This window comes from Lichenostomus cassidix, chromosome 3 (genome assembly GCF_008360975.1).
Source record: "Lichenostomus cassidix isolate B80296 chromosome 3, HeHo_3.0, whole genome shotgun sequence".
Lineage (NCBI taxonomy): Eukaryota > Metazoa > Chordata > Aves > Passeriformes > Meliphagidae > Lichenostomus > Lichenostomus cassidix.
Window position 1 is genome coordinate 105,386,066 of NC_139483.1, and position 27,091 is coordinate 105,413,156.

The following is a 27,091-nucleotide window of genomic DNA, read 5'->3' on the forward strand; positions in this document are numbered from 1 at the left end:
TTTTCTACAGCTCCATGAAAAGAATGCATTTAAGGTTTATTGGAGAAGTTTCCACCAGCCTATCATGGCCAATGCCTTGGGCCATGTGTGGTGCTTGGTTTTAGATGCCAGAAGGGTGACTTAGTGCAGTTGAGTTCAAGGAGACTGAAGACAGGGGGTCAAACTGTGCTGTACTATGCCAGGAGGCCTTTTTTGTTTCAGGTCCTAGTGCAGGCTGGTTACCCCTGTGATCTGTTGGGAATGCTGGAGGTCATTCCCAGAGGGATGAACTGTAAGCTCAAGCACAGACCAGCCTGAATTCAGCCCTGAGCTAGCGATGCCCACACACTGCCACGCTGTGTTGGGCTGTGGTTCTGTCATGCCCTGGGGATCCTCTGGAAGCTCAGTGCTGCTGCCTTGCACTCCCTTCTGAGGTCTGGAGGTGTCCCATGAGCTGATGCAGGTCTGGAGGTACCCCAGGAGTTGACACAGGCAAGAGCGTTGGGGCTGAGTGCCTTGAGCATCGCATCATTCAGAATACAAACAACATCCATCTCAGAGGAGGTGAGAGGGCAGTTTGCTTTGTGAACTCAGTGCTTTGATTAATCTATTCAAATATTAACATGCCTGGTAAGGTAGACCAAAATATCCACTGGATTTATAAATATTCATATACTAACATCTGCCACATCTGCATAGTTATAACTCTGTTTTCATGGGAGGAAAAGCATCTCTTTGAGGAAGGTCCAAAGTAGCAGAGGGCTTCTCTTCTCATACCTGTCACTTAGCAAGTTGTGCAACTTTTAAAGATCTCTTACATTTGCATTATTTTAGAGTTAGCCTGGTCTGCAAGGATTTAACTCCAGAATAACTGCCATTAATGTCTCTGGATCACCTTTACTATGTGTATGTGAGGTAGTATATATTTTTCACAACATAAAACAGCCTCTTTGATTGTTTGCAGGCTGATTTCTGCCACTGGCACAGTCCTGAGACAGGCATGCTTTGCACTGTTAATGAAGTCAGATTTTCCTTATAGTCTTGACGTCTACCTTTGGCACTTAAAAACATGCCTTCCATTTTCTCAGGCTTAGCACAAGCCCTCAAAATTCCATGTCCTTTCTTTTTCTTTTTTTATTTTTTCTTGCTGTACAGTTCTACTGTATTTATGGTTATTCTGCTCCAAGATATCTTTTCACTAGGTTTACTCCTATCTTTGCTCATCTGAATTTTGCCTCTAAGTTTACTTGGCCTTCTTCTTCCAAGAGAAAATGGAAAATAACCCAAAAATATAATCAGCAGCCTTTTTTGATTGTATACAAATCTACAGCAGCTGGCTTACAAGTTTTTTAAAAAATTACTTTTTTTTAAAGTTTGGCATAATGGAAATCTTTCTTGCTTCCAAGTTTTTTGGCATAGGGAAGGCATTGTTTCGGTGCACCACCAAATAAGTGGGGGCACAGCAACCATATTCCCTTTTTCCTTTCAAAAAGAACTTGAAAAGATTGTTCCTCAAGTAGATTCAAACTGAGTAATTTATTGAATGTCTTTTTTTCCTTCCAGAAGCTCTATTCAATACTGTACAGTTGTTTTTAAGGAGTTATATTAATTTTTCTCATTTATGGAGTGAATACCAAGGACCGCAAAAGAATCATTTGGGCTATTTCGTGGGTCCATCAACTACAGAGGAAGAAAAACATAAGAATAACTAGAGTTTGCACTTCCAGTTCTGAACTTTGACTTCTTTTACTTGAACCAGTTTTACAGATTGGTGTGAAAATGATGCAAAATTTGTGTGATTAAGGCAAGAATGGGATAGTCCCCTACAAAAGGGGATGTCTTGCTTTTATGCGAAGTTGTCATTGCAGACTATTCCCTGCAGAACAAGCAGAGATTTAAAGCTCTGATGAATGGCTGTTTTACAGAGTACATTCTTGCCTTCCTGCTCTGTCTTTTTAACCTTTGATACTACTTTGGTTAGTCAAAAGCAATTTGACCCTATTATTTCCAGAGAAATCATTGTTTGTCTTTGTGACAAATTACAGATAGGATAATTTTCAAGAGCTGTTAAGTCCCAGGCTGAGAAGTTACTCAGGCATTTTGAAAAACTTAATCTACATTTTCTGGAGTTTTGTTGGGTTTTTTTCACTTCTAAGAGTTCTTGCAGACAAGGACCCCAGAGCTTCTGCTTCACCTTCAGTTTTATTTTACATTTATAGCACTATGAATCTTTAAAAATAAGTTGCAGCCTATCCAAATTGCACTTCAGTTGAGCAATTTGGTGTCCTTAGGAATGCACTGAATTATCTTAATCACATTCTCAATGATAGATACTACCTTTAAAAATTATTGCCAGGAGAAAATCACAAGTGTATAAGAAGAATAGAAGTGTAACAGTTAAAGGAAAAAAAGGAAGACTAAACAAAAGCCAAGACATAAGTTAAGCTGATGAGAAAATTAACATTAAAAATCAAGAAACCAAGAAACAATGTTTCTTTGGTGGCATTGCAAGTGTGTTTCTATCGCTATAATTATTATACAGTACAGCAATGAGGACCAAATTCTGCCCTCAGTTGAATGGGTGTGTTGGTGAGAGCTGGGAAATACTCAGTGTCACTTCAAAGGGCTTTGTGTCAGTTTAAGTCCACGAGTCACTGCACAGGCACACTGCTAAAGCAAGCTCTGATTATGGCTAAGCAGGTACCGCCTGATGGAGTATTGACAGTGTCTTCAGTGAAATAAATTGTCCTTGAAACTATTTTTTCCTGTAAAATGCCATTTCAGTCAGTTTTTTCCAAATCACACTAATTAGTAAAGTCATTTAACCATCATTAACAAGGTACATATTTCCAGAATTTGTTATGAGAGATGATGTTGTTTCAAAATGTATTTTATATTTGTTATCCAGTTTAATGAAATTTAAATAGCAAGTTGATATGATAGTTCATTAAGATGTAAAATGGTCAAATACACTATTTTCATTTTAAAATGTCATGCTTTTAATTATGTTGTTGCTTTTTAGTACCATAAAAACGTCCTATTTTCTAGGTCAATGTTTCGTATTTGTGTTATGATTAAAAGAGTTTGGCATTTTGAATAAAAATATACTAATTCGTTGTATTAATTAAAAATAATGACCTCGAAAAACGTTTCCAAACTAACCTAAAGACGTCAGCACAGTGAGACATGACAGTTGTGCCATATTGTCACTATTAATGACAGCAGCAAAGTAAAAATGTACATACAAATTAAAAAAAAAAAGAAATTAAGAACAATTTTCATTTTTAAAACTCTGTCCATGAAATCTTCGGTCCACTGAAAGGGTCACAGGTACTCGGAAAGACAAAACCAGCTTTTGAAATATTGACATTTCATGTGAAACATAAAGGGCAGCTTTTGCACAGGTAGATGTTTGTTCTTCTTCAATACATGTTGGCCTTCTCAGAGCGGAGAGGGCAAATACACGAGAGGTGAAATCACAAAGCCTTTGAAGTGTAGGCATAGATTTTTAATGAGTTTGTTCCCAGGTTTGGTAATTTGTACGCATAAACTGCTATTGCCATATACTTAATTAAAAGTACCACCATTTTCATTGTGTGTGTGTGTGTGTGTGTGTGTGTGTGTGTGTGTGAAAATTTATGGTTTGGAGACATGAAAAAAATTAATTAAATTATAATAATTACTTCTCCTAAAACTGGTTCAGACACACAGCACACACTGATTAGAGACATCAGGTTCTACTCTGTGTCATAGGGCAAAATATCATTGAAAACAAAGTGAATGATCACTAACTGTTTTGTTTCTGAGGAATGCAAAATAAAAATTCAAGAGACCACTGACAATAAATGGTGGCTATTTCATTTCCAATTCTCTATGTTCCTTTTTGGAGCTTTCATCACTGAGTTTGAGGCTTCCCTCCTCTCTAACTTCATTGTAAGTCCTGGGTTTGTATGTCACAGATCAGTGAAGTAGCTTATGGATGAACATCTATCAATTCCTATCAAGAATCTTCTATCTAAATTAAATCCTGTTATTTTCTGTTTGCCTAAAGCTGTAACATGTCCCCTCTGCAGAATCCTCATGGTTTAAGCAGCAGTTTTCAAAGATACCTCCCATCCCTCCACATCTCTTACATTTCACTGTCTTGAATGCCCAGATTCAAAAAAAGTGGAAACAGTTAATGCTTTCCTGTGTATGTGGCTTTTCAGATCAGTGCAAGTGGCTTTATGGACCCCTGTAAACGTGCAAACTACTCTTGGGGAGCTCTTGTTCTAGATATTTCGGTCATTAGCAAGACGAGCCGCAAGTACCTTAAATTAAAATAGATCTTTGATTTCCCACTAGGACATCCAGAGAAGAAATTTACTTCAATTCTTTCATGAAACTTTACAACTCTGTCTCGCCAGCGCGGGCTGGAGCCCTGGTGAGGCTGTCATTTGAACTGGAGCTGAGTTGCAGCCTCTTTTGTTCTCTGCTCGCCTCAGATGCCGGCTCACTGCCTGCTGGCGTGCCGGAGCGAGCGGGATGACTTGTGGTGACAGCTGTAAAGTTGCGGATGGGAGCAGAGAGAGGATAAAAGCCCTTGTTCAGTTAGGAGGGGGGGTTATATCTCTCTGTTGCCATAACTACACAGAAGGAGAAAAACACGCTTCTTTCATGCTTGTCTAGATTCAAAATTGCCTGTTGTCCTTTCATAGGTTCGGCACCTTTGTGGGTTGGTTGTAGTAGCATTTTCGGATTATGAAATGATTGTGAAATTTGTATATTGCCTTCACAGTTGAAATTTTGACTTAATCACCGTGCTTTCTGAGGTGTTCCTTTGTTTTCGTTTGTATTTGAAATGTTTTAGCCAAGTCTTATCAAACATCTTCATTATGTGAAAGCCATTCAGCTCTCAAAATAGTCTTTATAAGCTTGCTTAATTCTTAGAGAACCCATAAATTTTAATACTCATTAAATAAATCTTTGTCCTTTAATCTCAACAGACTTCTTAAAAGTGTCTCTTTTTTTTTTTTTTTTTTTTTTTAATTCTGAGTTTGGTAAGGCAGCTACTTAAGCACATCCTGATAACTTAATTCTCTATGAATAGAAACAACATTTGCAGTTAAATGGTTTCTTACATTATCAGCTAGTTATGTCTCATATTCTCTTGCCATACTGTACAAACCCCCTGCTCAGGCAACATGGATACTAGGAAGTGACTTTACTAGGATTTATACAAAGTGCTTAATATTAACAGCAATACCTTCCAAAAAGTTTGCTTACAAATAAAGTTTTCAAAATCAAGGTTTGTGCTATTACAGGGAAACGTGAGTTAGGCAGAAGAGGGAAGGACGTTTTACAAACTGTTTCCTAAACAGCTACAACACTGTTAGACTTTGAAAACTTTACAGTGCTTAAAAATGTAGAGGGAAAAAGAAACAATTATAAAGTCTTTCACATCTTCAGGACAGATAGAATCTAGAGATTTGAAATTATTGTAAGTAGGAAGATGTTCAAAGGAAATCTTGACACAAATTACGGCTTTTTTTACGTAAAATACCATGTTCTTAAAGCTCAGGGGGCCCAAAAAATAGCTTATTTATCTTTTTTTCCAAACGTGTAGTCATTTATGATTCTTAGGTAAGTTAACAGCCCTGTGTTTAACTCTTCCAATAACTTCTGTAGTCGGGAATAGTCATGATTGCAGATCCCCACACCTGCTGAAGCTACAGAGTAGGGAACCAATTGCTTAAGTAGAGTCATTGGGTTGCAGAATACCCCAGAGAGAGCCTAGATTTGACAGGCAGTGGGTTTTGGTGGTTTTTTTGGTGTTTTGGGGTTTTTTTTGCAATATTTGATTACGCTTATCTATTCTGATAGTGTAATGAATCACTAAGACTCATTGTCAGAACACAGTCTATACCAAAGAACAGCTCTCTATGATATGAAATCTCCACTGGACCAAGAAATGCTGTCACATGCATTTAACCCAGTGCATAACACATGCCTGGTACTAAACCATCCACTGAGTATACAGGCCTAAATACTGAGATTTAATACTTTGTTATTTATAGATGATGTATAATATCTTCTGAAAGGGTGAGATTTCAGTGCCCAAGATTTGAGTTGCTTTTATTTGCTTTCATTAGGCATCCTGTACTGCAGTATGGGAATACTAGAAATATGTGTGTTACCACTGGCCAGTAAAAATGTATTAATTTCAAAGAATTGTGTTAATTACACTTACATAGATTTTATGTAAGCCTTGCCTCTGTTGAAGCTGGTCAGCGCTGCTTTGTTTACAATGGGCAGAGGAGCAGCCTCATGCTTGCTAATTAATGTATGTTAAGTGCTTTGAAGTCTTTGATTGTCAGGTGTTACACCTTAGAGTTGTGGTGTTTTGGGGTTTTCTTTGCCCTAATAGATGCAATTTGCTCTGGATACATCACCAATTTATTTTCAGAAACCTGTATTTTTATGTTTTCTTCTTTTGGAGCACAAGTGTTTTGTTTGCCAGCTGATGGTGCACATGTTCCTGTGGCTCTGCTAACACACAACTGGCACCAAACCTGGTCAGTGTTCCCCTGGTGCTGCCATGTCAGGAGCCTGTTGATGATCACATCAGTTTCACAGATGGGTGCTGCTTGTTCAAAGCCTTCAAAATTAGGAAACATTCAGCTAATGCCTTGCACTGCATAAAGAGATCAAAAATGTCCAAAAGCTATCTCTTAGTCTTCTGCTACAAGCAATTAGGATAATACTGAATCCATCCCAGACCACGTAGTAATAAATATTTTAACCTTCTGTTAAGTGTGGATTGATATTCAGGGCTGCCTGCCGGTAAACAAAACAATCAGAACTAAATTTCCCTTTGAATCTGGGCTGTTCTGTGTTTCCAGTGCTCACAGAGTATTTTTTTCCCTTCTCTTTCTGCCTGTCTCTCTCATTTTGTCTCCAGAGAAAATTATTGTCTGCCTGGAAATCAAGTTACAGTGCTAACTGACATAGTGGCATGTTATATGTGGAGAGGGGACCAGACTGGCAGTTTGCTGGAATCTCCTGGGCTTTGTTTGCCTTGGCCACTATAGAACAAGCTGCAGCCAACTTTGTGTTTAAACAGGGGTGAATCCTGAAAAAAACCCCAGCAGATCCTGATATGGGAAGCTGCATTTTTATCTCAACATCTCAGTGGGTATTTTTATGCTGGGTCCTTTGGTCTTGCTGCCTGTCCTTACATGGATCACAGTCTGTGTTGAGAAATGAAAGAGATCAAATAGTCACTGTATTCTATTCTTTGCATCCATATATGTAATATAAATGCAGTTGATTTTCAAACCCGGTCACATACACTCACTGTGCATTTCTAACCCTGTTTGATTATGAATTAGCAGGCATGGATACCATAGAAGACTTTACCTCATAAATCAAAGCAGCAAAGGCATTCTAGCCCCTAGACTCCCTTTTTTATTATTTTAATGCATAGCTGTGGTACCAAAATCTCTAAAGTTGCCTTTAAAGCATTTTTTTTCCTACAGATTAAGGGTGTAGTTCATCTCTGAATAGAATCACAAAATATGTTGAAATAGTTCTGTGGCCTAATATAGGGAAGTATCAACTCTGTTAATGTGTGATGGCAGCCTTGAGGTACTTCCTAGTGTCAGTTCCAGTGATAATAACAGTCTGAAAATTAGTTTCAAAACATGATATGGTGATTTCCCTATGTTTTCAATATATTTAGAAAGATTCCATTTACACATAAAGTTGCAGTTGTCTTCCTCAAGTGAGTAATCACCACAGCTGACTTTGTTGACCCTTTCTCATCATAAGGTGAGAAGAATTTGTCTATGTGAACAACTAAAAATTATTTAGCAGAACAGGGCATCTCATTGCCAACAATCCTTTGAGTAGAATTATCATATACAGCCACATACGTGTTGTTGAGCAGGATTTAAAAATATTTTCCAACTCTCCAGCATCTGTTACTGTTTTCTTTAGCAGCACAGGTGTCTAACAGTGTCAACACAACGAAGATCTAGACAGGTTGGTCTGCACTACAAAGTCCTACTGCCGTGGCTGTATCAGCTTGGAGTATGACAACTTCACACCTTGCATTTCACATTGCTGTGCTGACAAAACCCAGCAGAAGATGACTCTCGTTGTCTTTTGTTCAGGGGCTGGTGTAGCTGTGCCAGCAGCGATACCTCTCCATCAGCATATGCTCTATCTTCACCAGGGTGTGTAGCTGAGTAGCACAGGCTCAGCAGGGCACAGCCTCACAGTGCTCCTGCAGTCAGTATTGAGCTTTTCTCAGTTCATTTTATCTGGCTTAAGGGCTTAGGAAAGCAAAATATGCAGGAGATAGCCATAATCAGTCAAGCACTTTCACATGCTTTTGGAGCAGGATGGTGTCCTGGGGAAACTCCATAATGAGTAGAGGCTGTGAGAGGAGGACTGGGCACACCAGTATCATGCAGACAGTATTTTGCACCTCCATCCCAAGCCTTTAGCAGCCTTGGCTCTTTGCAGTGCAGTACAGAGTGAGAGTGCTTCACCATTTGTCTGCCTCCCCCATCTCTCCAATAAAGGATCCTTGCACAGGCAGTCCCCGCTTTCTCACGCCCCCTTCTCCTTCTGCTCTTGATAAAAAAGTTCAACTAAAATTGAGATCCAATAAGAAAAAAAGATGAACGTATTTATCTCATTATATAATGAGAACACATTAGTTCTCACCTTCTGCAAAAAAAGAAATTACTGTCTGTCCGTATTAATTATTTAATCTCCCTTCATAATCCCTGGGGAGAGCAGTGCATCTTGCCTGTCTAAGCACAGAACAGGTTGGGTTGTGCCTGAGACAGGTTCTGTCACTGTTCGACTGCAGAGACAGTCCAGGTAACTGGATGTATAATCTTCAGGGTCCAGGAAGGAAACCAAAGATCACAGGGTAGTATTGGGTATTAAGAAAAAGTTCTTCACCCAGAGGGTGGTTGGGCACTGGAACAGCTCTCCAGGGCAGTGGTCACACCACCAAACCTGACAGAGTTCAGTAAGTGTTTGGACAATGCTTTCAGGCACATGGTGTGATTCTTGGGGCTGTCCTGTGCAGGGACAGGAGTTGGACACAATGACATTTGTGGGCCCCTTCCAACTCAGGATATTCTATGATCTGAAACATCCTCATCTCTTAATGATTCTGGCCAGGCTTCACTCATTTCCCTTTTCCTCTAGTATTACCTTTTAGGCCAAAAGAGATTAAAGGACCTCTTTCTTATCCTGAGTCCCAAGTAGAAAGCTGTTCTCTGTAGGTGTTTGCTCATCTTCACACCACATGGAATATGCTGTAGCTGATTTTTGTATTTGTCAACTGGAAAATAACTAACGCCCATCCTGGGAGACTCTTAAGGGATGATGTTCATCCTGGTCTGCCAGGTCAGGGTGAATGGAGGAGTGGAGAACAGCATCAGCCACTGCAGTGCCTAGTATGTCTGCTTAACTTCTTCAGCCTGACTAATGAGGTAGTCTGGGCATTGAGTTATCTCTGTGCAGCTTCTTCAAGCCATGGATCAACAGCATGAGGGTACATTCAACAGGTGATTGGGGCACTCTCCAGGCTTTGGGGTTCTCTGTGTGTCTGTGGATGTTGTGGTGAGGAGAAAGAGAGACTTGTCAAACTGGAAAAAAGTCCAGAGCTCTTGTGTGGTTCATGTAAGAAGGGTTTGCCATGGTGAACTCCTTCCTGTCCCTCATAGCTCCAATTTGACTCCTAGATCTTCTGCTTTGTGATTTAGTTTCTTGTATCTGCACATACTCTACCACTATCAAACTAAGCATGTGTGGGCAGCATTGGCACTTAATGGTTAAAATTGTTGTTTTGCATAACTAGAGCATAACCTTGTGAATTAATCTCCATACTTATTAAGGCAAGAAGGTAATTGGATTTTCCTTCTGGTAACTTTTCTTGTCTTTCCCACATTTTCTGTCCCAGTCATGAAAGCATGAGCCTGTATAAGCAAGCACTGGTCTCTTGCACATTCCTCACAAGAATAATTGGTGATGTTTCATCAGTTACCCTTTGCAGTTTTATAAAAGGTTAGCTTTTCTAAGAAAATTTTTTAAAAAGCTGTTTGTAAAAATTGTTCTTACATGTTTTATGGCTCATTATATTTTAGCTCATGCTGCCCCCTTTTAAAGTTTTATCTACTAGAATTTAAGTAAAGAGTTCTTTATTAAAAACTGAAAGAAACCTGAGAGCTTCCATTGTGCCATGGGACTGTGCATTAGAGAGGGTCTTTAAGTATCTAGTCTCCACTGTGCTTAAAATACAGAATAAATAAACTTTGGGAATAAGTTCCTGGTTCATTTTTATTTCTGATCGTAAGTAATTTTAAAAAATACTCACTGTATAATTTCTTTTCCCTTTACTTGGTCTACACTATTACACAGTTGTGCTTGGTCCTGTATTTGATCCAAGGCTTGTGGGCTCTTTAGTTTAATTTGTAATTTGTCCATTAATTAAGAGGGAGAAAATGTGGTGTGATGGCTGGAGCTGGGGACCAAGAATCAAAGCTTCTGAGTTCTTCCTGGCTCTGTTCCTGACCTGAGGAAAGTCACTTACACCTTCTGACCTATATTGTCTCTGGGACTCTCAATATAATTACATTAAATGCCCCCAGGCAATGATACCAATGATAATGGCAAGACAGAAAGTGCTGCCTTTCACAAACTCCTCAGAGATGTTCAGTTGCAGGTTTCAGGTCAAGTCCCCTTTAGGTTTAGCCACCACATAGCTCATGTAATTTTGGGGTGTCCATTGTGCAGTTCTTTATGAAGAAAGTATTCAACCAGTCTTTCACTGAGAATGATTTAGGATCAGCACTGATGAAGGACACAGAAAGGACTGGCTTGGTTTCTCTCATCCCAATGTGTGTGTGCACCTGTGGCAGGAAGGGAAAATCCCTTGCACTAGGGTAGAGCACTGGCTGTGATTCACTGAGGAGAGGGAACATCAATGCTCACCCTGCTGAAGCCTTGCACCTTAACTGTCCTTGCACTTCATTTCTACCTGGATCTCATAAAAACGTCAAATGAGGAAAAAGACCCAAACAAAAAAACCAAAGTCTGTTAGAACAAAGAAATGAGAGGAATAAATAACTAGTAGGAAATTCCCAGCGCATCCCTTTTTGAAGGTTGCAGGAAATTCCATTTGTTGGAGGAAATGCTGAAAATTAGGAGGAGCCCAGAAGAGGGACTAGCAAGAGACAGCTGAGGTCATTTTTCACTGCCAGGACTGTACTGTGTTGTCTCTTCTTTTACAACTCATCGGCAGGCATTATTACCTGGTGAAAAAATTTGTTTTGCAACTCATCCTGAGTCCTCATAAATCATTAATGCCTGGCTAAGCACAGTGTGAGCATTACAAATACTCTGAGAATGAGGGCCCATTCTGATATAACCTTGTGTCCAATACTAATGCCTGCTAGTTATTTAGTAATACAAAGGAGCCTGAGAGAGGAAGATCGATGAATCAATGCAGTCTCCTGACTTCCTTCTCCTCTCCACCTGCCTCTCCTCTTTCTAGTTCAGATTCTGAGCTGCAAAAATTCTGGACAGTTCGTAGTCATCTCTCTGCAGACAGCACTGTAACAATTTAGGGGAACAAGGAGGGAAGCACGGCCTCCAAATGTCTGTAGGACAAAGAGGAGCTTTGGTTTCTGATTAGAACTTGTTCTGATTTCTGGGTTTTTATGAGCCAAATTGCACCACTGCTCCAGACCTGTTTTCTGGTTTGCATTCCTGAATGAATGCATGCAGCATAAAGCACACTCAAGTGTGTAAAGAGCATAGACAGAAGCCATGCCCACAAACTGCAGGACTGAGTGTAATTAAAGGGTGCTCAGCGAGTCCAAATAATGAGCCCATTAGCTGGGGCACTTAGATGCTCAAATCAGCTCTCACAATACTGGAGGCAGCACAGAGAGCACCACATCAATAGGTGCAGTGGCTGAGCTTTGGGTCTTGTTTCTCAGTAATCTTGGCCACAGTCAGAAGTTCAAGAATGGTCTGTACTGTCCTGCTTACCCTGAGCTCGCTTCCCAAAACCCCCAGACCATTCAAGAGTACAACTAAACTGTTTCCTCTCCTCTCCTCTCCTCTCCTCTCCTCTCCTCTCCTCTCCTCTCCTCTCCTCTCCTCTCTTCTCCTCAGCACTGGATCCATCTGTGCAGTTGCTATTCATACAGTTGTGCCCTTTGAACCCCATAATAATTGATCATGAGCTTTAAAAGAGGGAGATGGAATGAGGTGAGGTGGAGATTGACCCTTTGTGTAAGCGTAATCTTAGACTTGTATGACTTAGTCGTGGATGGAGCCCTTGTCCTGAAAGGCTTCTGCAAGGAAGGTTGTAAAGTCACAGATACAAGAGAAATGGAACTTGAATAGAAACTTAGGAAAAGTGCAAATGGGGGTGAAGGACAGTGGTTGGGTAAATTTGAAAAGGGGAGAGAGTATCAGAAAGTTTAGAGGGAAAAGTAACAGTCTTTAAGATGTGAAATGATAGAAAATGGGTGTGAGGAAAATGGCATTGCTGTAAATGAAAGTCGGAAAATGGACCAAGACAAAAAAGGGGAAAAAAAAGTTCAAATGTGTAAAGGGACAGAAAGATGCTTCCTCCACAAACACATGCAACTTATAAAACACCTGGTGCAGTTCCTGTGAAACCAGAGACCTCAGTCACTGTGGCCCTCAATCAGGTAGAACACCCCTTGTGCCTAAACCATCCTTGGGCTTTAGCTGAGGCCCAAAGTGCTCATTGTGCAGTGAGACTTCAGGCATCACACCTCCAGCAAAAGCCTCAGACTTTCCCACAGAGGACTGAACATTCAGATCCCATTTTAGGTTTTGCTTGAAATGTATCATTGTGCTTTACCTCAGCTGGATTTGTTAAAAATAGTCCCTGCTATAGCACCCACTGGACAGAGTGGTTTATTTTCCCCTATTATAGATCTGACAAAAGCCTGCTGTTATTTCTGTGCCCTCTCTAATGATCTGCTTGCTCTCTGGAGAGCACTGACCCATTTCAGCGCAGAATAATTAGCCTTTCAGACACTACTGTGTTTCCATTAAATAGACATAAATGTGCAAGGTGACATTTATTTACTTAGGCCTGAAAAATATGCACCACAGATGTTGGGGCTTGGGAGAGCTTCAATTTCTTTTCATGGAACAGTTGTATATTTGCATGCTTTTGTGTCATTAAACACTAGTGCTTTGCTGGAATAATTCCTGTTGAGTTTCCTTGGGGAAGCAGGAGAGCACAGGGATTATTTGGGTCTGGGTTACACCATGAGGCCCTTTGGTAATGCTTTGGCAGCTCCTGCTCAAGCCTGACAGTGGCTTTGAGCACAGTTAGAGTTACACACCCTTGAGGTCCCTTTTATTCTGTGTAAGGACGCCATGTAAGGAACTGTTGTTGATTTACAGATCCGTCTGAAGAGGAATGTGTTCAGGGTGTTACACTGAGGAAATGAGAACCTTGACCTATTGCAAACATAAAATAAACCCAAAGTCCTTTAGTATTTAAAATCAGCTCTTCTGTCATCTTGATCACCGGCTTCTGAACAGCCAGGCTATTGCCCAGGTGAAAAGTATATTATTCATCTTGATAGCCACTTAGGTCTGCAAAGTTGGAGGAAAGTCTTACCCTTAAAAGTCCAGGGAGCATACAAAACATGTAGGTTGCTTAGTAGCTCACATCTCCACATGGAGACGTGGCATGCTATCATTTCATTCTGTTAGCACCAACAGGCTCAATAAAAGGAGGCATCACACAAGGTAGGTGCTTTATTGCAGGATGGAAACACTTTCATAGGTTATTTTAATCATTATGATTCTTTCATGATGTGTGAAAGTTGATTGTTGCTGTAAATGAAGCCATTGAAGGCTAAAAAATAAAAATGCTGTGATGGTAAAAATCCTTGGAGTGCAAAAAATGGGAATTGCTATAAAAGGCAGTAATTTATTCTCTGCATGAGATTATTTTTTATCATACGGATGCTTTTAAGCTAATTCGAAACATACACAATTGTAGTCTATATCATTGAGGTATATTTCAAGGTGCATTGATAATTTAGCTAATTTTTTATGCACTGTAATTTATATATTATTTAGAAGTGCTATTTTATTCTGTTAACTGAGAGGCTTAACACATTTTTACTATGTTAAGGATAAGTTATTTTTGCAGGTCTTGTGGTTTTATTATTTTGACCCATATCCAATTCATATTGCATCATAATACATTTTTACTAAAATTATTCTAGTATGTTCAAAACTTATTTCCATTTGGATAGAAATTCATTAGCTCTTGATTTTGATTATAACAAATTATTTTAACTTTTCTGTGATAATGCATTCTCTGTGTTTCTGATTTGCTAATGCTGAAATACTTTATTTTCATTTTTAACCCTTCCAAATTTAGGAATTGTTTTTGCTTTTTTTCTGTGTATATATATTTCAGTTGTTTAGACCTACTGGTTCCTGCTTTTTTCTTTTTCTTTTTTTTTTAATATGTTATGTTTGTAACTTCTGACTGTCTGTGTTGAGCCAATCTTACCAACAAAAATATCAATTGTTTCCTGTTTCTCTACTTCTTTACAAAAAAAAAATGAAAAGTAAAACGTAAAAATAAAAAACTCTTAATGGGAACCCTGGCACTGTCTGTCTTCTCTGTTCTGCAGAAATGTTGAAGGAGTTGAACCAGCAACGCAGAGCGAAAGAGTTTACAGACCTGAAAATTATTGTTGAAGGCAAAGAGTTTGAAGTCCACCAAAATGTTCTAGCTTCCTGCAGCTTGTATTTCAAGGACCTGATTAAAAGGTTTGCCTTCCTTCCAGCTGTGATCTGCTCTGTTCTTTTGTAGGGCGCATTTGTGTCGCTTTTTTTTCCTCCCCTCTCTTGCAGGTTTATGAAGATTGAATCTCCTGTCACAGAGCCAGTAGCCATTCTTTCCACCTCCTCTGAATGTATTTCCAAACTGAGACTCAGATCCATTTGTTACACATCTGACTCGTACAGTGTAATTATTTCTGATGAGTAGAGGCTGGTTTTGGCCGAAGAAAGTGTTCCACCAGCTGAGAGATCTAAGATTTAAACTCCACTGCTAATGGTGATTCAGTCCACAACTAAAAACTGCTGCTGTCGATGTTTGCCAGGAACTCTGTCACACACGACAAAAGTCTGTGCTTCAGGCTGCAAAAAGCCATCAGTGTTCAGGTGAACGGTGCTGAGACATCGTGCAAATGAAGCTTTTGGAGTATTGTAATCCCTTCACCCTGAAATCTTTGTTACATGCTTTTGTGTGGCTTTTACGGGCAAAGGGATTGATATTTTTATTATTTGGGGACTTTTAAAAGAAGAAAAGACAACTGATTAATTTCTCTAGTAAAGATTGGAAATAAGATGATTTTCTGGTCAAAATGTAGCTCAGTCTGCATGTTGGACTAACAGTAGCTTTTTCATACAAACACTCCAGCCTAGGGAAGGTACAATATGTACATTTTCTAAACGTCATGTCTCCACCTTCGCATTTTCCCCCTCTGTTTCTAGCTGATTGATTCTAAACAGTGCATGATAATCTTTTTTTTCCATTACATTGATTTTTCAATTTGTATGCTTCATATACTTGCATAGGAATAAATTGGTACTCTCGTATTATTAGTAAGTTAGAGTAGCAAGTAGGGAGAAAAAAACACGAGGATAACTTTCATTTTTCTCTCAATCATCAGCAAATTAATGCAGCTGCTGATTTTGCCTTGCAGTATTTTCCTGAGCAGACTGAGCCTGGACTGTGCTAAAAAATGGGATTAAAGAACATTTTGCTTGCTTGAAATCCTGTATTTAAATTTTGCCAACTAACACAATAGTGACTGTATTTTATTTCAGGATGGCATATTGGCTGGTATCTCCTTTCAGTGTATTGTGTCCTTTTGCACAAAGCTGGTTCTATAATTATGGATATATATTACATTTCTATGATATAACTGTACTGACTGCCTTATCAATTATTCATAAAAAATATGTTGGCCTAGGAAGCATGTCTTTTCCCCTCTGTAAATCTAATGATTGCTAGCAGTAGCTATGCCAGATCTCTCCTGTCCTTTCTCTTCTGGCTGCTCATTATTATTTAATTGTTAAGGCTACAGTATATGCTTTTCAGGGTGATAAAGAGCAGAGTCAACACAAAAGGAAGAATCTTAGAACCAACTTACAGAAATCAAATCACTGACTGGCCCAAGACTGTCATTTGGATTTTGCTGTGAAGACATCTGCTTGTGTGCAGAAGTCACCAGGCAGCATCTATTTCCAGAAGCACACTGATAAATTTTGCTGCTTTATTACTTAGTTATCAAATGGACATATGCTTTAGATTGAGCACTGCTCTGCTATGAACTTAGTTAAAACAATAAGAAAAATTAAAACCCTAGATTTTGTGAAAGTAAAACCCTAGATCTCAGCATCATTGTCTTTCAGCTGTCCACATAAAGCTTGCATGCATTATAAGAAAAAAATAGTGCAAGGTTTAGCATGGTTGCTAAACTCACCACTTTTTGCCTTCTTTCACATCATCATCAGCAATAAATCTTCCAGAGGTCGATTTGTGTCCACCATCAGGTCTCCCCATCCCAGTTGTCTTCCATATATAACCTCGGTTGCACACATGTAACCTTGATGGAGGCTAATGGAATTGCACAGGTGTATCCAAGGCAAAAATACCTTTATTACTGATGATGACGCTTGAATAAGATAAAATTCAGGTTGATGTCACATTGAGTTTGCAAAACTGTCAGGTGAGAAAAATAAATATTCACCTGTAAACTGAGCAAATGTATCTTTGCGAGACAATAAACTCAGCTGAGGCTGTGCAGTGGAATTTCTAAAGACTTGCTTTTTGTAGGATATTTGCAGGTTAAAGCTTTGTCCTTTCTGAAACCCCACTGAAGTCAAGGGCTCAAGTTGCAAGAGACACTCAATTTTTTGTGGGATCATGCCCTTAATAATACAGAATCATTATAGTTCATAGAGTTAGAATGTTTATAAATACAATACATCTAGAATCCTCTATGATATTTGTTAGCAGCTCCTTTGAGACAGCACTTAAAGCTTTATGTGATTTATACTGCATTCCTTGTGTTATTACAGAAATCCAAACAAGAAATAGCAGTTTTTCTTAAAGAATAAAAGAGATCTCTTTATATTAAATATAATAGAAAGGCCATTTCAATCAGTTCAAGCCAGGGTTAAACCCTAGTGTCATTTCAACCAAAGGCACCGATGTGTCACCAGAAACATCAATGAGAAGATGATCTATTCATGAAGGTGCTGTGTACATCTATAGAAACATGCAGAAATAGAATCTTTCAGAGTATTTACTTCAGCTTATTATTTGCTACAGGCTGGTTATTATTAACCTCATATTCTGCCATTGATTCCACTATGTGTTCAAGTTGGTATCTGATGGTGGAATAGCAAGTAGTGTCTCAAAAGAATAAAAGAGAAATGTTCAAAATCAAATAAGATCAATTATTTCCTTCTCAAAGTAAAACCAAAATACAGATAAAAAACATAATAGAACTAGAGTTATTGCTCATCTTGAGGAAGGCTATTTGATGAGAATTAGTCATAGCAGGGAAGAAAATATGTTGTTTTTATTGCACTCATAAAAAGATGATAACCAGGTTTGATTGTCCAAAATCATTCTAAAGTTATTTACAAAACAAATTTGGTAATGAGAGTGCACTTTGAAACCCCTTTAGTTTCTCAGAAAATGGCCAATTTAAATGAGCATTCTGTTCCTCACCCAGAAAATTCTTCATTCCATGTGATTTATCTTTCAAATACATGAGCCCTTTTGAGTTTGGGTTAGTCCAGTCCTAGGCCTGAGCTCTGCACTATACCAGGCACCTGTTTTGGAAACAGGTTATCCCCATCAGAAGCTGCACAGCACTCAGGCCTAGGACAAGACTTGGTGTTCATCTCCCTCCCACCAGCAACTGACCATGGAAAGCAATCTCAGCCCTTTTCAGTGCAAAATAATCTGAAAAGAATTGGGTGTCTTAGGAACAGCAGGTGTGAAATGTTCCTGATATCTGCTCCACATGACTGTGTGATGAGATTCAGGGGAAGAATGGGGATCCATGCAGGACTGCTGCAGTGTAGGGCTTCAGGAGAATTTAGATGATAAACAGCAGCTGAATTGGGGTTCTGTCCCCTAAATGCCATCTTATATATTTTGAGTGCACTGTCAACCACATTGTCTCCACCCTGCTCAACTTTTGCCTCTAATTTGCACCTATATTTTAGCTATTTAGGGAATCAGCTGTCTCAAAACAAGAGCTTAATTTAAGGTACAGACAATGAAGAGAAGAACCTTGAAGGCTTCTTGAAGCCTTTTTCTCCTAATTCAGGTTCCTGTGTGCAGGCAGTTGCTGCACAATGGTGATTATGAAAGGTGATGAATCACAATGAAAGGTGATTATCTCTGGTGTTAGGTAACCAGCATTTAGGTCCAGTGTTAGCATACAAGGCATGTTGAGTGTAACGTCACCTTCTTGACTGTTACTGCAGTGTGCAGAGAGGGAGACAGACTGTCCAAGAGGCACGTCCTCTCCCCACAAAATAGGTGTAGAAGAGATGAGGTGAAGGAGGAGGCCATCTTCCTTTACTGTAAAAGAGAGGGGTGATTTGCATAGGCAGTGAACCTATGATGGGTGTTCCATTGCTTCTCTCAGGGGTCCAGCCTAAGCTGGCTGTCTAGACTTCTCTACAGCTGGGACAAAAGATGGGAATTTCTGCAGGACAATGCATCCCACCTTTCGATAAATAGCATGAATTGCCTTCTGGAAGTGCTCATTGTTCATGACCCAGAGAGAAAGACCAGTCACCCAGCCTGAATCATAGCTGACTAAAAGGACATGAATGATTTCTTATGGAAACTAGTGTTTTTCTAATGGTACATAGTTATGCTTATGTGTGTACAAAGAAAAAAAGACACAGATCCAGATCCATCCAAAAAACCCATCTCCAAAATGTGCCTCTTGCAGAGCGCAGATTTTCTTATTCAAAACATTCTTGGTTTGGGGGAGGAAGGAAATGAGCTCTGTTTTTGTATCTGCCCTAGAAGAAATGGTGGAAAGTGGGTGTGGGGGTGTGGGTGTGTGTGTTCCGGGAGGAAGGAACAAATGGAAAATCCCAGGAAGAGCCATCTTTTCTATTTCCAGCTGTATTTGGGATAGACAAATGCAGCTGCTGAATAAATGGAATTTCTGATATTTCCGTGACAAAGAAATGTTTCACCAGAACATTTTAATCTGCTGCTTTCTTCTTCTTAACCCCGAGTACTGGAATCTCTACCAAATATGACATTATTTAAAGACAGCACTTGATGTAAAAGTCTCTTCTTGGCCAAAAGGCTTGCTTTTATAAGCAGGCTTTTACCAGTAGACTTGTCTCTGGTCAGTTACTAAAGATACACAGATCTTGTCCTACAAGCTTTATCTTTTCAAGATTAGATTTTAATGATGCTTTCTAATCTTTAAGTCATCTTGGGTGCCTGATTCCACTGGCACAGAGCAGTAAGTCACATGTACAAAGAGATTCTGTCACAAAAAGCAGTGTTTTGGATGCATTGTAATCTGGCCATGCTATGTTCATCCTTCTTTTCCTACAAAGCAGAGCCAGTGACTTCACGGCCAAATTGCTTTTCCACAATACCTTGCCTTTTTTCAAGTCTTCAGATTTTTATTTGTTTTTCCCCCTAAAGTGGGGTTGTATATATTCTCTGATGGCTTGAAGGCAGGGCAGGACAAGTAAAGCATTTAGGGTGAGAAGACCAAATTCCTCTTGCTTTACACCTACGCAGAAGACAAAGAAGTCATTCTGCATTTTACACCGTTGTGTGGAAAGGGAGAATTTGGATGCACAACAGAGAAACCTGCCACTATCCATCTGAAACAGCCTGACAAAACTGCAAAAGCATTTAGGTGTCTGGAAAACAGACTGTCTGGTTTGTGTTTACGTTCTAAAAAGCCCAAAATGAGAAATAGCAGATGAAAGAAAAATCTACTCTTAGTGACCCCTTCATGTTTTCCTGCTTATTAAGAATCTTGCTTTTAACTCTGGGAGAGGAGCAGGCAGCATTTCCACATCTGCATGCTTCAGCTCCATTGTAGAACAGAATGAATGTGGAAACAAACTATAACGTAGCTGAAAACAAAGAAATAGGGAGTTAAAGATACGATGTTCATTTCAGGTGCCAGGAGAAGTACATTGTGCCTGGAGAGAGAGCGCCAAGGGTTTCTGTTAAACCATTTAAACCTTGAGAACAGGAGGTCGCATGGGAGTGTAAAATATCCTTCACCCTTTACTGCCAGGGGACAGGTGTGAATTGTGCTGTGGACAAGGTTTTTCTCTTAAACGAGGCAGTGATAATTGCTGTGTGTTGGGCAGAAGATGCTGGCATGGGACACAGATCCCTGCTCTCGGTGGCCCATTTCTGTGAGCATTGCGCTCACTCTGCCTGCCCAGCCCCTCAGAGCTCCCTGCTGGGCTTCAAATTTCGCAGCTGCCAGACCTTGGAAAACATGTTTTCATCAAGCAAAATGTATGGTCTTCTACATAAATGAATGGCAGTTTACAAATATTCAGTGGTGTTCTGGGCTGCCACAAAACCCATCGCAGGTGTCACAGCCTGGCTGTTTCTAGCCCAGCAAGCTTGGCTGTGGATTAGGAGGGTGAGTAGCTTGGGCTGGATGCTGCTCTGAAAGGAGGGGCAGAGCAATGTGCCGTGCTCTGAAGGGAAATCCTGGCAAGGAGGACAGAAAGGCTCCTTTTCAAGCCTCGAGGTGTGGCACAGAAATTAAGCTTCTGCCCTATAATGGCAGCACTTCGCAGAGGCGCTGAGCAGATCCCTGAACCTCTCACTCCTCTCCCTCATTGACAGCATCTCTGTTTACAGTAGCTGGGGCTTCTCACTCCCTTAATTTCTAGACTCAACCCCAGATCCTGCAAATCTTACTCATGGAATGACAGGCTAATCACCTCTCTGGCTCCAGCTGTACCCCTCCACGAGCCTTGCAGCTGTCATGCAGCATCTCATAAGGTGCCAGTGCAGGTGACCTACCTATATTTACTTACATCTCACAGCCCTGCCTGGTCTTAACTCTGTTAAAATTTAGGGGTGAAAGGGAACAGTTATCTAACAAGGTGCAGTTCAAGATAAATGAATCAACAACAGAAAAAAAATTTCCATGGCATAGAAACAGGAGCTATGTTCTTGAAAACTGTCATTTTTGGGCCAATTCCAAAAGCCAGTCTTGCCCTAAAATGATGGTAATCAAATCTCCAACTCCAGCTTGCTCATAGTAGCTTCGGGGATCAGTAGTTCACTCCTTTCATTTAAATCATCAAGCATTAGCCACTGCTGGATTGGGATAATGAATTTGAATTAATATGACCAGGTTATGATCATATCTGATCACAGTGCCCTCTTTTTGCTTGCACAGTGCTGAGCTTTGGTGCCTGAAATACTCAGAACAGTTCTGCAGTGTGTGTGGGCAGGGACTGATGGGGTGGGAAGAGCAATGTGCCCTTTCCTGCCTATACTGTGGCCATAGGTGATGTGCTGTAGTGCCTTTCATTGATGTCTCTGAATCTATAAATACTGTCAAAAAGCACTAGCAACACCCTGTAGCTGAAGGAGAAAGAACCAGTGCCTGACAGAATTAATTCTAATTACTGAAATGCTGATTGGGATCTTTGGGCACTGCCATAATCATAGTAGTAGTAATAAATAATAATCGTGGTTATCATTATTTTATTATTGTTTTCCCTCCAGACATTGCAATGATGAGAAAGAGTCTTGGATAGACTACCTAGATAATTACTTGTATAAATTTCACCACATTCCTAAGAAATGGATTTATTAGCTACATGCCAGCTCTGTTCTAGGCTGGTTTTTGATGGTGTAATAAATATCATTAAAAGAAATCAGATAGGAGTTGGGTAGGGGTTTGAGCTTTAAGTTTGATGAGAATAAATTTTTTATTCTGTCAACTTACTTTTAATCTTCCATCCTATATAATCCCCCGGAACCGGCTTGCATCTTTTATTTACCTTTAGCAAATAGTAGCTCTCACCCAGGTTGTTTTGCCACTGAATTAGGCTGCCAGAGATACTTGCAAACAAGTTAGATCCCACACTATTAATAAGTTGGCCCAGTTTTTTTGCTTCTCCACTAGTGCCTTGCGAGATGCAGTTTATGCTCAGTCCCTAGCAAAAGTCTAGGTCATGAAATGCTGTTCTTCCAAGGGCACTTGCTATTCACTTCTTCATTCACTTGCCAGTCGTTTAAGCCAGAATCTTCAAACTCGTCATCCTCTTTCTTAAATCTCAGCAGGGAGCCAGATTTGTGCCTCTGACTGTGATCTCCGACACTGTAGCGTTACAGGCTGCCGCTGATCCTGCCTTTAGAAATGGTCCTGGCCGAGCATTTAGATTGTGTTCCATCACTGAATGACATTAAGGGTATATAGGAAACGTGGCTCTTTTGTTTGCTTTATTTTATTCTGGCCATGTTGTCCGTGAACAAAAGAGTTTGCTCTTAATCCTGTTGCTCGTCTTGGTTTGTAATGATCATTTCTGTGATGGTGAATTAGCAGGAGCTGCTGGAGCGTGCCCGAGCTCACAGCCATTAATTTTCCTGATTTTCTTCTGATAGAGCAGGTGCAAACTGGCAGCATTTGACCCTAATAAGTTACACTAGTCTTGCCAGATTTTGTTTGCCTGGAACAAGGAACATTATTTGTATCAACATCCTGATAAAAAGTGAGCAAATGGATTTGGTGGTCAGGTAAATTTTCCTGATGAATTTGCAAGCCTGTCTTTAAACAATGTAATTTATTCGATCTTGTGATTTTACTAGTTCTTTATTGTAATCATACAATAGCACCGTTCCAGTACATGTTTTCTTCTCTCATGAGACAGATGGATAGTGACTGAGGCTCAAAGATAATGTTTATCTACAAGATAGAATAACGAAGGCAGAGATTTGCAAGTTAATACATTTTGAGCTGATAAAACAATTCCAAAGGAGAAGCGATGCTGGGGTGTAATTTATTTTTTTCTTAAATCCTGTTTAATAAAACATTCAGTGCCTTATGACATATGTATTGCAATGATGTTGCTCTATAAATGTCCCTTCCTGTCATCATTTACATGATTGATTACCTTGCAGCTGCATAAACTTGTATAACTCAGTAAATAACCTATTACCTCAGTATGCACATGTTTCTTGGTGCATGTCATGGAAATATATGTTGTATGTTTGAGCATCTATGCTTTTATATCTCATGAACACGTAATTATGATAAATCAAGATAGTACAAAATATGACTTTCCATGTAGAGTGCTCTGTCTGATCTGTACATAGCTGAAGGTTGGCTATAATTTAAAAGTTTCTTTTTTGCTTCTCCCAAGATACATAGACATGTGTGTTTTGAACCATTAATGACTCTGAAGATGATAAAAAATCCAATAGTGGACAGTTAAGATGCAGCATCATTGCACTCTCTTCTTTGCCTGGAGTTTCAGTGCTTTAAGGATTAAAGTAAAAAGTTAAAGTTCCATGATAAACAAGATGTTCAGTTTAAATTGTGTCAACTTGAACAGCAGTTTCTAATGAGCACACAGCTAACAGACTCTTAAGCCTCATGAGAAGCTGTCTACCCCAGTCTGGAGTCCTTTCTTTGGTAATCAAAATAATTTGACAGAGATAAAAAGAAGTAGCTTTTCTTCAGTTAAGTGCTTCATCTTACATAAAAACCTTGGATTTCCTGTTTTCTGGAGTCCTAAATACTGTCCAGGGAACAAAGCAATTTAATTCAGGGAGGGTTTTTTATTATCCTGTCTATCTTGGTAGGAAATATGTTGCTCTCATATAATGGGAACACAATTATTGAAGGGTAAACATTTATATTGCTAATTACGAAAACAAACCAGCAAGATCAGCATGTTTGTTGAGCTGATAGGGCAGATCCTGGGAGGGCATTGGGGTGGAGAGGCTAAAAGGCAGCTGGGCAATGGGACAGGCCATTACTTTGGTCCATGCAGGGAAGGGAGCAGCCCCAAAATAGGGGCTTCAGTTTCCTCAGTCCAGGGTGGAGCTGGAGCTCCTGCCTTTCGCTAGCAATCCTGCAGCCTCCCATCAGCTCAAACACTTGTTTTTAGGGATGAGGTTCAGATCCCTGAGTTGTATGAGACCCTGAGCCGTGGATAGTCAAAGACAACTTTTTTTTTTCTATTACACTACCATTATGAGTGTGTTTTCCTATTTCTTAAAGATAGATTCTGAGTGAAATATGAACAAAATTGAGGTTATATTACGGAGCTAGCTCTTTGCTGCTGTCTCCTGCTGGGAGAAGCAGGTAGTGTTAGCAGGCTTACAGATGGAACTTGAAGAGACAGAAAGAAAGATACATGTCAAGTCCCGCTTGTCCAGGGAAAGATCACAAATAACAATTCTAAATGTGTCTTTATTTTAAAAGATAATCATTTATTTCAGTGCCCTTTTGGAGCACAAAGCTTAAATATACGTCATACCTCTGAGTCTACGGCGCAGTGAGTCATATGGCATCGAATGTAAATAGGTGTCACAAACTCTGTCAGTCCTCCTGTTCCCAACCAGGCAGCCTGGGCGGAAGCTGAACCAACTGTTCCTAGGCAGTAATGTACATTTACATAAAATGTTTCACATTTTTCATGTTTATTCCGTGCAGATGGCTCCATTTTGAACATCCAGAATTTGTTTTGACTTTGTGACTGTAGCTTGTAAACAGAGCGTTGGCTGGCATCTGCACCGGGTATAGGTAGCTTTTCGTATTTGATCTAAAATTGAGTGAAGCTGTAGCCAAACCATTAGTCAGTCAAAATAATGTTGCAAGCCAGTTAAAGGCAGCATATCCAAACCATGAGGGAAGGCTGAATGAGAGGCAGTAGCACTGTCCATAAATTGACAAATTGATGTGCTCGCGGTGTTTCACTTACACAGCTACTTTAGCCAGACTCTAAATGTGGCTTTGCAAATCAAGGCATCTCACTATTAAATGTTTTGAACAGAATCACACAGACGTTTTGTTATGGGAACGTGTGGATACAAATAATGCAGGAAAAATACATAGATACACATCTATTTATAACTCAAGATGCAGAAAACTCAGTTGCATCACTATTAAGCATGAAAGCAGTGCTGCTGATTTTTGTCTGTGTGTATTACATGTTGGAAATTATTTTCAAGGACAAATGAATACCAAAAAATGTAAATTTCTCTACTTTTTCTTTTGTCAGTTCCACTACTATATCTTGCAGATGAGGTATTAGGGTTATTTTTCTTGCTATCAAGTATTTAAACATTTTAGCTCTTTCCTATATATTAGTTAACAGAAAGGGACACTGATTCTGATTTGTTATTTGAGAGTGTAATCGAGCCATCTTTTGCTTTAAAGAGTTCCCTGTGCCTTTGTCTTCTCTAGTTGAAGCAATTAAGTTGAAGGATAAGTAGCCAGACTATGTTCAAAGGCATTGGCGAGATTTTCATAGACTTAATTATTTCAGACAATGCAGAATATTTTTCAGTAACTCCCCCACTTACCCATTCAGAGTATATCTGTGCTTTTTGCTTATCTGCAGGTTCAGTTCTGCTTGCACATTGCTCAGGTCTATCACCTTGCTAGAGAAATACATGATTTGTAAATCTGAAAGAATTCCCCAACAGCTACCATAAAATTAAGCTGTTAAAGAGCTCTTGGAGCTTGTTTAAATGTAGACCTAAACAAATCTCTTTGCTGTTTAGCTCAAGATAAATCTTTTTAAAAGTCCTGTTCTAAATCACTTCCCAATTTTAATGAGTTTATATATCAGCCTTTGCCAGATTTTTACTGTAGCTTTTCTCCAAGATTATAGCCATGATAAAGTAAGGACTAAAATTGTTTATTATATATTATTCTTCAGAAGCAAAACTTTTTCCCCTAGAGGCTGTTGGGAGAGTTATTGATTTTCTGCCACAATGTGAAATGTGTGACCTTTATAATATGAGCAATGATTACAAGGCCAATAAAATGACATCATTCTGTTTAAACTTTAGAATTCGCCGGGCAAATAGCAGAATGTGCCACATTTAATGATGTCCATGGACGATAAGGGTACATTGACTGGCCTCAAGTGAGACTGAAACTTGAAGGAGGCAGGCTCTCAGTCCCCAAAACGCCTCATGTTTGTGCCTGGAGGTGGGGAACAGGAGTGTATGTACCAGGTAGAACTGTGACTTTTCCCAGCTCTTAAGGCAGGAAGTTGGGGCTTTTCTGGTAACAGACTTCTCTAAATGTTTGCATTTACTGATGTCACCGACAAAACTCCTCCTGTTGTGACACAGGAAGAGCTATTTGGGGCACAGCTCTATATATTGCTACAGATTTTCCCAAATCCACTGCATATGCATTTACAGGACTAAATTCTATTCTTGTCCAAAACCTAACACAGCTTGAGCCACTTCATTGCAGTTCCTCTAGAGGAGCCAAGAGAAGACTTTGTCCCAAATAGACGAATTATAGCTGCACAGGGCATATGATACTCTGTGTGAAAACAAGGAACACAGAAACCTTTAGTCAGGCTTTGAGGGGGATGCTACAAACTGATTCACTGAAATAATTTCGTAAAGAAGTCTATGGAATTTCCCTTTTCAGTCACATCAGTCTGTTTCCCCACATTTTGTTCTTCTCTTCCTTCAAACACTTACTTTTGATCCATTAGGACCTGCTTCAGCCAATTACCTGCCCATTCTCCAGCCTATAGCAAGCCAGATCCCTGGTGTGGAAGCCAGGGTAGCTGTCATTTCCCTACGCAGGCTGAATCCAGCCTGTATTTAGTATTTGATCCAGGCAAACGTGGAGCCAAAGGGCTCGATGCTTAGAAAGCACAAGCAAAATAGCACAACACATTCAAGGCATTGCAGAGACAGGAATGGGGATAATTTTCTTTCCCATTTCTGGCTCATTGTGTAATATCAATAATCTCTGTAGCTTTGTATTAT

At 39.7% G+C, this 27,091-nt stretch overlaps 1 protein-coding gene across 5 annotated transcripts in view; it reads left to right on the plus strand.

The window, feature by feature from the left end:
• The window catches only part of KLHL29 (kelch like family member 29), a 389,016-nt gene that overhangs the window by 303,193 nt on the left and 58,732 nt on the right, over window positions 1-27,091 (plus strand). For all 5 annotated transcript variants that reach the window (XM_085056969.1, XM_085056972.1, XM_085056970.1 and 2 more), the window contains one exon: window positions 14,691-14,829. In XM_085056969.1, the coding sequence (XP_084913095.1) occupies window positions 14,691-14,829 (139 nt within the window). The remainder of the gene's footprint in view (window positions 1-14,690; window positions 14,830-27,091) is intronic.